The 13,647-nt window shown below is 36.0% G+C and overlaps 1 protein-coding gene across 6 annotated transcripts in view; it reads right to left on the reverse strand.

Annotated features, from left to right (window-relative positions):
- Positions 1–13,647, reverse strand: part of LOC143650892 (cytoskeleton-associated protein 5-like) — a 105,933-nt gene that overhangs the window by 54,974 nt on the left and 37,312 nt on the right. For all 6 annotated transcript variants that reach the window (XM_077122204.1, XM_077122203.1, XM_077122202.1 and 3 more), the window contains exons 2-4: positions 11,861–11,954; positions 9,067–9,260; positions 7,596–7,802 (exon numbers count right to left, since the gene is read on the reverse strand). In XM_077122204.1, the coding sequence (XP_076978319.1) occupies positions 7,596–7,802; positions 9,067–9,260; positions 11,861–11,917 (458 nt within the window). In that variant the 5' untranslated portion in view covers positions 11,918–11,954. The remainder of the gene's footprint in view (positions 1–7,595; positions 7,803–9,066; positions 9,261–11,860; positions 11,955–13,647) is intronic.

Here is a 13,647-nt window from a genome sequence, read left to right on the forward strand (position 1 = left end):
ACTGCCAGTCTGACAGACTAAGCGATCGCACCCCAGAGAAAAAGGCCTCACTTACCCCAAGAGAAAGAGCTGTTGGAGCCTCCCCTTATGAAGAGCCGATCTCGGTGGGAGCTCCAAATGTACGAATTCGAGAGTTTTGCCACGCAAAGGAGGACTCCAAGAGATGTTCTCTCATGCAACACGCAAGGGGTTTATTTACCACACATGTGTGGGGCTCACTGAACACGCAGGAACAGAGAGCCCCGAGCCTGGGTTTGGGGAAGCTTTTAAAGGGTAGGAGGAGGGGGGTGAGGGTCAAACATGCGTCACGAGTGCTGCTCCATGCAAGAAGCAGATAACAAACACTTTTGCAAGAAGCAGATAACAAACATTGTTGCAAGAAGCAGATAACCGCCCCTGGGAAGTTCCAGGTTGTTTTTCTTAGCCTTATGGGGCCCATAACTCTTTTCTTTACAATTCTTATCTCACACCAAATGCATAGCAGTGAATATAGAATGACACAAATGCTTTTGCTGGATATTTCTATCATTCAGAAGCTAAAATATATGTAATAGCTAAATTAAGCAGGAAAAATTAGCTACTGTTAAGCTTTATAATATCCATTTTACAATTCATTCAAACATAGTCCTGAAACTATACATTAATAGGGTTACACAGATTAAGGTTTCTTTAAGGCAACAAAAAGAAGGAACTGATACTATGTCTATATTTAGATTCTATTCTTCCACAAATATTATAGCCTAAGGCCAAAAATAGTATTACCATTTAGCAACTAATCTAGATAACTGAAGCTCAAATCCATAAAGGCCAAACTATTGTGAATTATCTTAAATGCATATCTCTCTATATTTATATCTATATATATGCTTACAAAATTAAATGAATCATTTTATAAAGATACTCAAATGAGTGAAACCTACCTTTAACAGACCCTTAATAATTTTAAAATTAAAGTGATTCACTCATAGAAAGATCAAGAATTCTGACAGTATGTGTTTCATTCCTGACTTCACAGCTATCACAATACAACCTTGGACAACCTAAATCTGTTTCAGCTTTCCATGGGGAAAACAATTGTATTGTCTTCTTTTACAAAAACAGCACATTTAATGTTTGTTACATATCTTCCATGTATTATATTTTTAAGTTCCCAACTGGTCAATTTTAGCTTTCTGATGTCACTGTTAACATTCCTGAATAAACTAAATTTGGAGCAGGAGGAATTTAGTAATGAAAGAATGCTGAAAATCTGTATGAGTAGGACCCATACATTATTTATTTCATATGCACAGCAGGCAAGCAACAAATTTTTTAGTAATAGCTGTTGATGTACTCCAAATAAAAGGAGAACTACTGTGAAAATACTTCCCCCAGAAAGTGATTCTTAACAAGACACCTGGTGATGTGACATAGTTTACACAGATACCATACCATGAAAACAAACTATACGATCTCTAAGATTTTCTTTCAAATGAACTTTATTTTAATACAAAAGAACATATTAACAACTCAGCTAACCTCTAAAACTAGAAGAGAAATAAGAAATCATCATTATGATAACTCATTTTGCTTTACAAATACTTAACATGGTATCTTAAGAACCTAAGATTTGGAACCTCATAACTACTACCTCATCTGATTTTCCCCCCTCATTTCTCCCTCCTGAACCGCTTATGAAAGATAGAAAAACAGATGGAAAATACACTTTAACAAATCAAAACCTAATTTTGATATTAAACATATTACCATAGAGGACTAAGAATCAAGATGGCGGCTTAGCAATGAGCACCTTTCAGTTCGTCCTCCAGAACAACTACTAAATAACCAGAAACAAGACAGAACAGCTCCTGGGGCCATGTCAGTGACTGGACACAGTGTACCCCAGTCTGGACCAGTTGGAATGGCTGCGAGTCCCCCCAGAACTGTGAGTTCCCCAAGCCACAGCGGCTGGCACCCATCCCCCACATGTTGCTTCCCAGTGGGGAAAGGAAAGCAACTTTAAAAGCAGCAGGGACTGAGCCCAACCAAATGCCAATTGTGGAATTAATTAACAAAATCTGACTACTAAAAATATGCCCCCAGCTCAGGCGAACCTGGTCAAAGCGAGGTTGTTCATTTTTGCCCTGGTGCCAAAGGGGAAGGGCTGATGCAAAAAGAAAAAAAAGAAAAGAAACAGAGGTTTTTGTGGCTGTTTTTCTACACAGGCTTCACTGCCTGTGGATACAGTGGGAGGAATTTTCAGGCTGCAACTGCCCCACGCAAAGGCAGAAACGGACTGCTTTCAGGGCTGTCTCCTGCCTGTGCCTTCCCCAGGGGAGGGGTGAAGCCCAACTCAGGTGGAATCCCTCCCTCAAGGAATTCAAACCCCAGGACTTGGCAATTTGAAGCCATTAAAACCAGCCTACAACCTCTCCTCTGTCTCCACCCCACCCCCAGCAGGGAGAGTCTGCTAAAGTTAAAGGTACCACATCACCTTATGCTGGTGGGACCTGCAGGCAGACAAGTGCCTCATACTGGGCAGGATAAGAAAAACAGAGCCCAGAGACTTCAAAGGAAAGCCTTTCAATTTGTTGGGTCTCACCCTCAGGGAAAACCAACGCAGGTGACTCTTTCCACCTGATAGGAGGCCAGTTTGGTCTGGGAAAATCTGGCTGGAGTCTATAACACCTACACAGATGCTCCTGAGGGTGGGGGGGAAAAGGCACCATACAAGCAGGGCAAGAAACAAGAAAAAAAAAAGAACTGAAAAATTCTCCTCTGTTAAACAAAACCTAAGCTAGAGGTCCAGATAAAGCTGAACTGAATGTCAAAGAACACAGAGACAATAAATTCATCCAGTAAGAAAACTCTAGGTAAAAGAAGTGAAAGCAATCTCCAGAATTAAGTAATTAAGGGAATTAAATGCCTAGACGCCAGCAAAAAATAACAAATCACACTAGGAAAACTGAAGATATGGCCCAGTCAAAGGAACAAACCAACAATTCAAATGAGATACAGGAGTTGAAACAATGAATTCAGAATATACGAACAGACATGGAAAACCTCATCAAAAACCAAATCAATGAATTGAGGGAGGATATAAAGAAGGCAAGGAATGAACAAAAAGAAGAAATCGAAAGTCTGAAAAAACAAATCACAGAACATACAGGAATGAAAGGCATGGTAGAAGAGATGAAAAAAAAATGGAAACCTACAATGGTAGATTTCAAGAGGCAGAACATAGGATTAGTGAACTGGAGGATGGAACATCTGAAATCCAACAAGAAAAAGAAAATACAGGGAAAAAATGGAAAAATATGAGCAGGGACTCAGGGAATTGAAGGACAATTTGAAGTGCACGAATATACGTATTGTGTCCCAGAAGGAGAAGAGAAGGGAAAAGGAGGAGAAAAACTAATGGAGGAAATCATCACTGAAAATTTCCCAACTCTTATGAAAGACTTAAAATTACAGATCCAAGAAGTGCAGCATACACCAAAGAGAATAGATCCAAATAGACGTACTCCAAGACATTTACTAATCATGATGTCAGAGGTCAAAGAGAAAGAGAATCTTGAAAGCAACAAGAGACAAGCAATCCATCACATACAAGGGAAGCCCAATAAGACTATGCATAGATTCACAGCAGGAAACATGGAGGTGAGAAGACAGTGGGATGATATATTTAAATTATTAGAAGAGAAAAACTGCCAACCAAGAATTCTATATCCAGCAAAACTGTTCTTCAAAAATGAGGGAGAAATTAAAACATTTTCAGACGAAAAATCACTGAGAGAATTTGTGACCAAGAGACCAACTCTGCAAGAAATATTAAAGGGAGCACTAGAGACAGATATGAAAAGACAGAAGAGAGAGGTGTGGAGAAGAGAGTAGAAGGGAAGACTATGAGTAAAGGTAAAAAGAAGGAAAATTAGATATGACATATAAATCCAAAAGGTAAAATGGTAAAAGAAAGTACTACCTGTACAGTAATAACACTAAATGGTAATTCATTAAACTCCCCAATTAAAAGATATAGACTGGCAGAATGGGTTAAAAAACAGGACCCATCTATATGCTCTCTATACTCAAAGGACATGAGGGCAAGGACACAAACGGACACTTGCACACCAATGTTTATAGCAGCATTATTTACAATTACCAAGAGATGGAAACAGCCAAAATGTCCATCAACAGATGCATAGCTAAACAAATAGTGGTATATACATATGATGGAATATTATGTACCTGTAAGACAGAATAAAGTTATGAAGTATGTAACATGATGGACCTTAAGGACATTATGCTGAGACTGGCCAAAAACCAAAGGACAAATACTGTATGGTCTCACTGATATGAACTGGCATTAGCGAATAAACTTGGAATAATTCGTTGGTAACAGAGACCATCAGGTGATAGAAACAGGGTAAGATATTGGGTAACTGGAGCTGAAGGGATACAGATTGTGCAACAGGACTGAATATAAAAACACAGAAATGGACAGCACAATATTACATAACTGTAATATAATTATGCTAGAACACTGAATGAAGCTGAATGTGAGACTGAAAGAGGGAGAAGGGCTGGGGGCATAAATGAAATCACAAAGAAAGATAGATGATAAAGATTGAGATGGTATAATCTAGGAATGCCTTGGAGTGTATAACGATACTGACTAAATGTACAAATTTAAAAATGTTTTTGCATGAGGAAGAACAAAAATGTCATTACTGCAGGGTGCTGACAATAGATGGTAATTAATATTTTAAAATTTCACCTTATGTGTGAGACTAAAGCAAAAAATGTTTATTTGGCACAAAATTTATATTTGGACTAGTGCATTTCCTAATATAACTTATGTAGATAGCTTGATTGAACACAATAAGTACTTGGAATCTTGGGTAGGACATGAGATTTTGTTGTTTTGTCCAGAGTGATGCCCCAATGAATCCCAAAATGATTTGATCAGTGAGTGGAAAAGTATTTGCAAAGTACCCTTTGGGGAATGGTGAGAATGGGGAGAAATTCAACTTCCCCAAGTTGAATTCTTGATATTCTCACAAGCAGTGTGGACAACCAAAGCTATAGGCTGAGCCCCCAGTCTTGGGGTTTGTTCATATGAAACTTAACCACACAAAGAATATATCAGGCCTCCTTAAAATTAGGCCTAAGAGTCACCCCCAAGAGAGCCTCTTTTGTTGCTCAGATGTGGCCTCTCTATCCAGCCAGCACAACAAGCAAACTCACCACCCTCCCCATCTATGTGGGACATGACTCCCAGGGGTGTGGACCTTCCTGGCAACATGGGACAGAAATCCTAGAATGAGCTGAGACTCAGCATCAAGGGATTGAGAAAAACCCTAGAAGGAGCCGAGATTCAGCATCAAGGGATTAAGAAAGCCTTCTCGACCAAAAGGGGGAAGAGTGAAATGAGACAAAGTGTCAATGACTGAGCGATTTCAAACAGAGTCGAGAGATTATCCTGGAGGTTATTCTTACACATTAAGTAGACATCACCTTGTTATCCAAGATGTAACAGAGAGGCTGGAGGGAACTGCCTGAAAATGCAGAGCTGTGTTCCAGTAGTCATGTTTCTTGGTGATGACTGTGTAATGATATAGCTTTCACAGTGTCACTCTGTGATTGTGAAAACCTTGTGTCTGACACTCATTTTATCTACTTTATCAACAGACGAGTAGAACATATGGAATAAAAACAAATAATAGGGGGAACAAATGTTAAAATAAATGTAGTCTGAAATGTTAGTGATCAATGAAAGGGAGGGGTAAGGGCATGGTGTGTATAATTTTATTTTTCTGTTTTCGTTTTTTTTCTGTTGTTTTTTAATTTTTTTATGATTTGATACATATGTTCTAAGAAAGGATCATGATGATGAATATGCAACTATGTGATGATATTGTGAATTACTGATTACATATGTGGAACGGGATGATTATCAAGAATGTTTGTGTTTCTTGTTTGTAATTTTTTTAATTAATAAAAATCTGAAAGAAAAAATATTACCATGGAAAAACTGAAGTCTGTTTTAGGGGCAATAGTGTGTTTCTGGTCCCCTGATGCTATCTCTGACAAAGACAGTGATTCTGGCACCTAGGAGCAGTTTGGTCTCAAAGTTCTTGAGGGCCCCAGGAGCTACCAAAGAACCATTTTAGATCCTGAGATGCTTTAGGACAGCTAAAGAAACACACAAGAATAGGACTAAATAACAGTATCTGAAAGGACAACATAGTAAGACATACCCAACCTGTTCTTTTCCTTTCCTTATTCTCCCAATTCGAAAATGAAATAACCAGAGTTTACTGCATTCCAGATTAGAAACTTCACATTTAAAGGCAGAAGATTATAGCATTATAGATTTTATTAAGAGATCTATTATTATCAAAGACAGAACAGATCTACTGACAGAAGCACAGTGCTAATAACCAAATCAATTAACTAGGTCTCTAAAATGACAAAATGAACATACCATTCACTACTCATAAAAACACATAATGCCTTCCAGAAACCTACAACCTCCAGATGGGTCCCAGACCACATAAGTCCTGAAACTTGGAGGGCCCAACCTCTCCAGAATATCAGCTAGTTCTTCATCTCCCTACCCCGTTTTATTGACAGCCGCTCCCAACATGAAAAATTTAGAATGGGCATAGCCCAAACACCTCTAAAGAATGGGATAGAAAGATCAAAGGTGATGGTGGAGTTATACGGAGAAGGTAGGATTTAACAAATGATTGCTAAATCATTGATATTTCTTTCAGTCTCTCATCTCTTAGAGCAGCTAGAAGAAAAACCTAAAATTGTGGAATTGTAAACCATACAAAACTCAGAAACCTATTCTACAACTAATTGTGGTGCTGTGCTTTGAAACTGATTATTATATATATGTTATTTTTCATAAAAAAAGAAAAAACATGTTGATTGTGATGAAAAAATTTATTCCAACTAGCCTCCTATACTCTGGAGCAGTTAGAAGGAAAAATCTGAGAGGATCACATGGTAGCCCAAGACAAACTCTGGGATCTGTCCCGTAACTACTTGTTGAAGAGTGCTTTGAAAACTATTGCTTTTTTCTTTCTTTGCTTTGTATATATGTTATACTATATATACAATTAAAAAAAGTTAAAAAAGACATTATATAAGAGTAAATTATTTTCTATTTGCAGCTGCTTTGCTTCTGTTTAAAGATATAAAGCCTTTGCTTTTACTTTATTAAAATGACACCTAAACAAAGTTTGCTTTAGTCAACACTTCAAAATACAGAAATCTATACTTGTGGGAAGCAAGAGACAAAAAGCTGTTTAAATATACGAGGAGTGCTTTTCCAAGAAAAGGTCAATTTTTAATCTGAGAATGGGTCAAAATACTCCCTATTAATCTTCATTACTAAGGGTTTTAGATAAGAGAGCCATGTAACACATGTGAAGTGTTCCACAAGATGTGCCACACCTGAGTGTTTTTTTCAGGCCAGTTTACTGGAGGGTCTGGCATACCAAGTCAAATCCAGCAGTTTCCCTTTCTGTTTAATCCAGGAACCCAAACTCAGATTGCAATGTTCTAGTTATTAAGAGAACTAAAGCAAAAGTAAAAAATCTTACCTTAAGGCCTTCCTCAGGGTCTCTGTACAGGCCACTATGATCTTGGGGTTCTTATTGTCCAGGCCTTTCAGGAGCTCTTCTTGCACAGCCTCTCCTTTCTCAATCTCTATGTACATGAGACAGATATCTATGCCGAGCTCCTTGGCTTTGGCCTTAGGCTGGTTGAATACCTTGCTTACAATGCCTGATACAACTTCTCCAGTGGTTCTGTAACATGGATTGTAAACCACCACCACCACCACCACCACCACCACCACCACCACCACCACAAAACAAAAACAACGTATACTTTAGTAGAAAGAACTACTAAAAGAAAAGTCAAGGAAGGAGGGGATTACAAGAAATTTAATAGCGCTGAAAAATAAAGGAAATGAATGTCTAATTTTAAAACTTATGCAAGCATAAATTTCTTAAACTTTTATGGTTTGCATGGTTTTTAAGACATGTCATATTAGATAAAGAAATAGAACCAAACAGGGATTTAAAGAGTTATATATTATTTTTAAATCTGCCTATAAATGCAGAAGATTGAAACAAGAAAGCAAAAATCCCACCAAGAGGAAGCTTGTCTATCCTTTTTTTCTATCTTTTCATATCTTCCTCTCTGTCTGTCTGTCTGTCTGTCTCTCTCTCTCTCTCTCTCTCTATATATATATATATATATATATATGTATGAAGAGAAGATATATTTTACAATAGGATTACAGAGTACTTGCTTTTCTGAACACTTTTTTTAAAAGCCACTGAAAGTATTTCTTAGGACAAGGGCATTTCTTTACAGAGGGAATGAATATGTTGTACCTTTAAAAACAGATGGATACCCTTGACTTCTTGGCAAGATTTTACCAGTACTTTTACTTCTCTGAGTCTCTTCTAAATTAAATAAAACTTAAACTATTAGGAATTAGAAGACTTGGTTGACTGGGATTATATAAAGCATTTGTCAAAAAACAGCAGGTAGTCACAAAGGTTGTCTGGTCAATATTATATCTCAAGAGACAAAAATTCTTAATGACCACAGGGAGAAACATGTAATTCTAGGATAACCTAGCTGGAAACCCTTATAGAAAAAGTTTTGTAATGTCCAAATGCCTTGAGTGAAATTCTGATAATTCCTTTGCTGACAACCTCAGTTTCTTCTAAAAGTGACTGACTTTCCCTTTTAGTGTAGAATAATTTCCACACAAAAGGCAGAAAAGGAAAATGACTTGCTCTTTAAGCTTTGAGGTAAAACCCAAGATGTGATTTCTGATCTTCACCTCTTTAGAGTGCTCATGTCCTTGTAAGACCAGATAAGTACTGAATGAAAAACAAGCATCCAAGAGCTATTAAAGTAAGAAAACTAATATATTTTAGAAGTACTAATAACTAGAACAGTCATATATAAATATACATTAAATTCATCTTAATCTCTGGATTAAGTTTGGTAACAGGAGTTTTTAATCAAAATAATTGGCAAGAAACTACGTACCTTCCTGCTACATGGGCTTTTTCAACATAAATAAGTGAAGCTTCCAGTCCTTTCAACTGAACCACTGCGTTGGAATCAGTTACAAATTTTTTGATCAGTCTTAAAAATTTGGACCATTCTGGGCTCTTTTCATCTTTTATTTTCTGGAAGATCTTCAGGGCTTCTTCATAACCACTTAACCTTGCTTTCCACAACTAAAAGAAAAATAATTTTTAAAACAAAATATAATTACATTTCAATGTAATATTATCTATTAAATTTTGGGGGGGAGGGGAAGAAAAAATATCTTTATCATATTGGGTAATTTGAACAAAAGATTCCATAACTAGAAACAAAAAGGAAGTTCAGGAAATTCAGTTTTCAAAAACTATTAGCCATGCATCAAGTAGATATCTTGTTACTCAAGATGTAATGGAGAGGCTGGAGGGAATTGCCTGAAAATGTACAGCTGTGTTTCAGTAGCAATATTTCTTGAGGATGATTGAATAATGATACAGCTGTCACAATGTGACTGTGTGATTGTGAAAACCTTGTGTCTGATGCTTCTTTTATCTACTTTGTCAACAAAGGAGTAGAACATACAGAATAAAAATAAATAATAGGGGGAAAAATGCTAAAATAAATTTAGTTTAAATGCTAGTGATCAATGAAAGCAAGGGGTAAGGGGTATGGTAGATGTAATCTATTTTTTTTCTTTCCTGTGTTCGTTTTATTTCTTTTTCTATTGTTTTTTATTTCTTTTTCTGAATTAATGCAAATGTTCTGAGAAATGATGAATATGCAACTAAGTGATGATATTGTGAATTACTGATTATGTATATTGTTTTATTTTATTTTTTTAATTAATAAATAAATTAAAAGAAACTATTATCCAAAAACCTTTTCTTATAAGTTTAACATTTGCAACATTCTGCCAAGACCATCTAAAATTCGTAACAGGTCTTGATAAAAGTATACCACTCATTAAAAAAAAAGTATCTCACTTTATATCCAAGGATTAGTTCTTACATCTTTATAATATGGTATTAAAGACATGACAATTCAAACATGGAGAACTCACCCTTTGAATCTGCCTAACCTTCAAAGTATATTGTTTTTCAGTTGTATTGGTGTAATCATTAGGCAGCCTTATACCACATTGAGAAATTTTCTGATCAATAATTTATTTGTTTTAGTAAATTTCAGACACATTTACTGACCTATTCTGTTTTCATTAATTTATTCAACAGATTTTAATATATAAAAACATAGTCTTGTCCCTTGTGGAGCTTATATTCTAGCAGTAAAAAAGGACATTAAGAATCATATAAATAAATGCAAAATCAACAGTGGTAAGTGCCACAAGGAAGAAGGGACTTGGTGCTATGAAATTGCATAATAGGAGGCCTATTCTGGTTGAGTCAGGAAAAGGTTTCCCTGAGAGAATTTCCTGAGACTGCTGGACTGTGTTCCAGTAGTCTTGATTCTTGAAGACCATTGCATAATAATATAGCTTTTTAAAGTGACTGTGTAATTGTGAAAACCTTCCTTTCAATTTCAACACACATAATACAGGCAACAACAGGGACACAACTGGAAAAAAAATCCACCAATTCTTATTGGATTAAAAAACTCTTCGTGCATACTAACCAATGAAAAATTGGAAAGTCTTCAAGCAATTTACCTATTTTGTCTGCCCTTTACTGTGAAAAAAGACAATAGCTACAAAAAAAGCATTATAATAGCTATAATTCTACCATAGATTCCAAAATTCCCCCCTCAAAATCTATTTAGTTGAAATTATATAGTATATAATTACATAATATATTTAATAAATTAAAATGAACCAGGTCATAGTTAATCTGGCTTTATCTGAAGAGATAAACTGATTTTTACAATTGATACAATATTTGACTTCAGGTAACTTATTATGGAGGGTAAAAAGTAGCTCTATGGAGGATGTAAGGACCTGGTCTCCAAATTTCTTCTCTACTATATACAATTGTATGTAAACAATCATGTGGATTAATACATCTATTATGTATTTTTAGCAGTCATCAACCCCAAATCTTGAATAATGAGATTCAAAACAAACTTTAAAGAACTGCCAACAACCTCAGAGGATTAGTCTGAGAACCCTCTTTATTAATTTAAGTAAATTTACAAGAGGAGGAAAATGAAGATCTATAATCTACTACATGACAGTTATTTGTTGTTTTAAGAATGATTGAAAAATGAAAGAACTTAGGAGTACAGTTGGAGAAAACAAGATAATTTGAAAAAATACCCACTAAATGACAATAAAATAAATATAAGTTTTCTCCTTAGCATAAAATAAAATAAACCAGAATAAAAAGAGTGGAAGCTTCTGATGGTAGATTGGAATACAGATTATATAGATCAAAGTACCTAAAAAATGCTGGAGTTCTATGGCAGAATTCAGAACACAACTCCAAATGAACGTTTCTAGATAGTGAAATATTACTAAATACTTAGCTACTCTGAGCATACTGTACATATGCAATAGGAGATTAAAATAACTAGTCACTCAAAAAAAAACTAGTCAGCAAATAACACTTTACAGGTACAACCTGCTTTCACTTTACTCATGTATCTGCTTTGAATTATTCCCAAAGATTCAAAAAAATACCTTTATTGAGCTAGAAAAGCACATTTCAATGAAATAAAATATTTAAAAAGGCATCAGCAATTCTGAAACTAGTAATGTTTTCATATGCTCCTAAGTAAGTTAATAATATAACTGCTGATAAAACAAGTTGATGACACCGAAATCTGAGTTCCAGAAAATTCTTACCTTGTGTTCACATTTCTGATCAACTGGCAGTTTCAACCACTCACTGTCATCTCCCATTGTGCTCCCAGTTTCTCCTTAGAATTACAAATAATTCCTGGCCAGATAAAAATAGATACCTATTAACTCTAGTAATCAAACAAGTCTCTTAAGACAAAATGACTTTTCTAAGATTCTTATTTTATCATGCATGTAACAATAAGAGTAAAATGCCCATTCTTTGGTTGGACCACTTTTAATCCTTTTAATAGAACATTTTTAAAAAGTCAGTCAAAAAACCTAAATCTAACTCAACCTGTCTGGATAGATCATTTAAACAATCCAAACACAGAGAGTCCAGAATAAGAATGAGAGCCCTTAATCCTGTATAGCTCATATAATGCCTGGATAATTAAAAAGTATTGGCGAAGCCCCTTGAGGAATGGGGGAAAAAATATGGAACTATTAAATTTTACCACCGGAGAAACACCGGGATACTATGCCAAACACTGGGGACACCCAAATGAAGTGGCCAAGCCCTATGATCTTGAAGCTGGCCTCTTGGGAAGTTTATGTATGCAGTGGAGAAGTTAAGCCTCTCTGTAGGTGTGCCCGAGAGTCACCTTCAGAGGGGCACTTTTACTGTTCCGATGTAGCCTCTCTCTCTCTCTTTCCAAGCCCAACTCTGCAAGTGAAACCACAGCCCTCCCCCCTGCACAGGATATGACATCCAGGGATGCAAGTCTCCCTGGCAGGGTGGGGTATGACTCCCAGGGAGAAGCCTGGCCCTGGCACTATGGGATCAACAATTCCATCCTAATAAAAAGGGGGGAGAGAAGTAGAACAATTAAGGTATCAGTGGCTGAGAGAGTTCAAAAACAGTCAAGAGGCTAAACTGGAGGTCACACTTACACATGCTTCAGTTAGACATTGCTACCTATTGTAACTGCCAAACTCCAACCAAAACCATTCCTGCCAATCCTAAAGAATACCTAGGTCCATGTAGAAGATTCTACAAAGGTTTCATGCACTAGGGTAATTCTCCAAAACCTACAACCTCCAGATGGGTACCTGGACCAGATAAGTCCTGAAATGCAGAGGGGCCAGCCCTTCAAGAACATTAACTAGTTCCATCCCCCATCCCTTTTTATTGACAGCTCCTCCCAACATGAAAAAGTTAGAATGGGCATAGTCCAAATACCCCTAAAGAGCGGGAGAAAGATCAAAGATGATGGTGGAGTTATACAGAGAAGTTTGGGTTTAACAAATGATTATGAGTGCTGAATCATTATACTGATATTTCCTTTAGCGTCCAATATTTTTAGAGCAGCTAGAAATAAAAACCTAAAGTCATGGAATTGTAACCTATACCAAACTCTGAAATTAGTTCCACAACTAATTGTTGCCATGTATTTGAAATTTATTGCTTTTATGTATATGTTATTTAAAGAGGAGGAGTATAACAAAAGATAGAATTTAATAAATGAGTTTGACTGCTGAATCATTATATTGATATTTCTGTTGGTCTCTAGCGTCTTGGAGCAATAGAAGAAAAAATGAATTGTCCATCTGCATCCCATGCCAAACTTTAAAATCTTTTCTATAACTACTTGTTAAGATGTACTTGGAAACTTACTGCATTTTTTATATTTATATTTCATAATTAAAAAAAGTAAAAAACAAAACAAAACCATCTAAATCTACCTAGAAAGGATGAACACAATTGCTTAAAACCAAACAAACAAAAAAAGTACTTATATATTTTTCCAAAATGGGAACTTTTTAGATATATGACAGAACTAGAATTAAAC

Source organism: Tamandua tetradactyla, chromosome 11 (assembly GCF_023851605.1).
Source record: "Tamandua tetradactyla isolate mTamTet1 chromosome 11, mTamTet1.pri, whole genome shotgun sequence".
Lineage (NCBI taxonomy): Eukaryota > Metazoa > Chordata > Mammalia > Pilosa > Myrmecophagidae > Tamandua > Tamandua tetradactyla.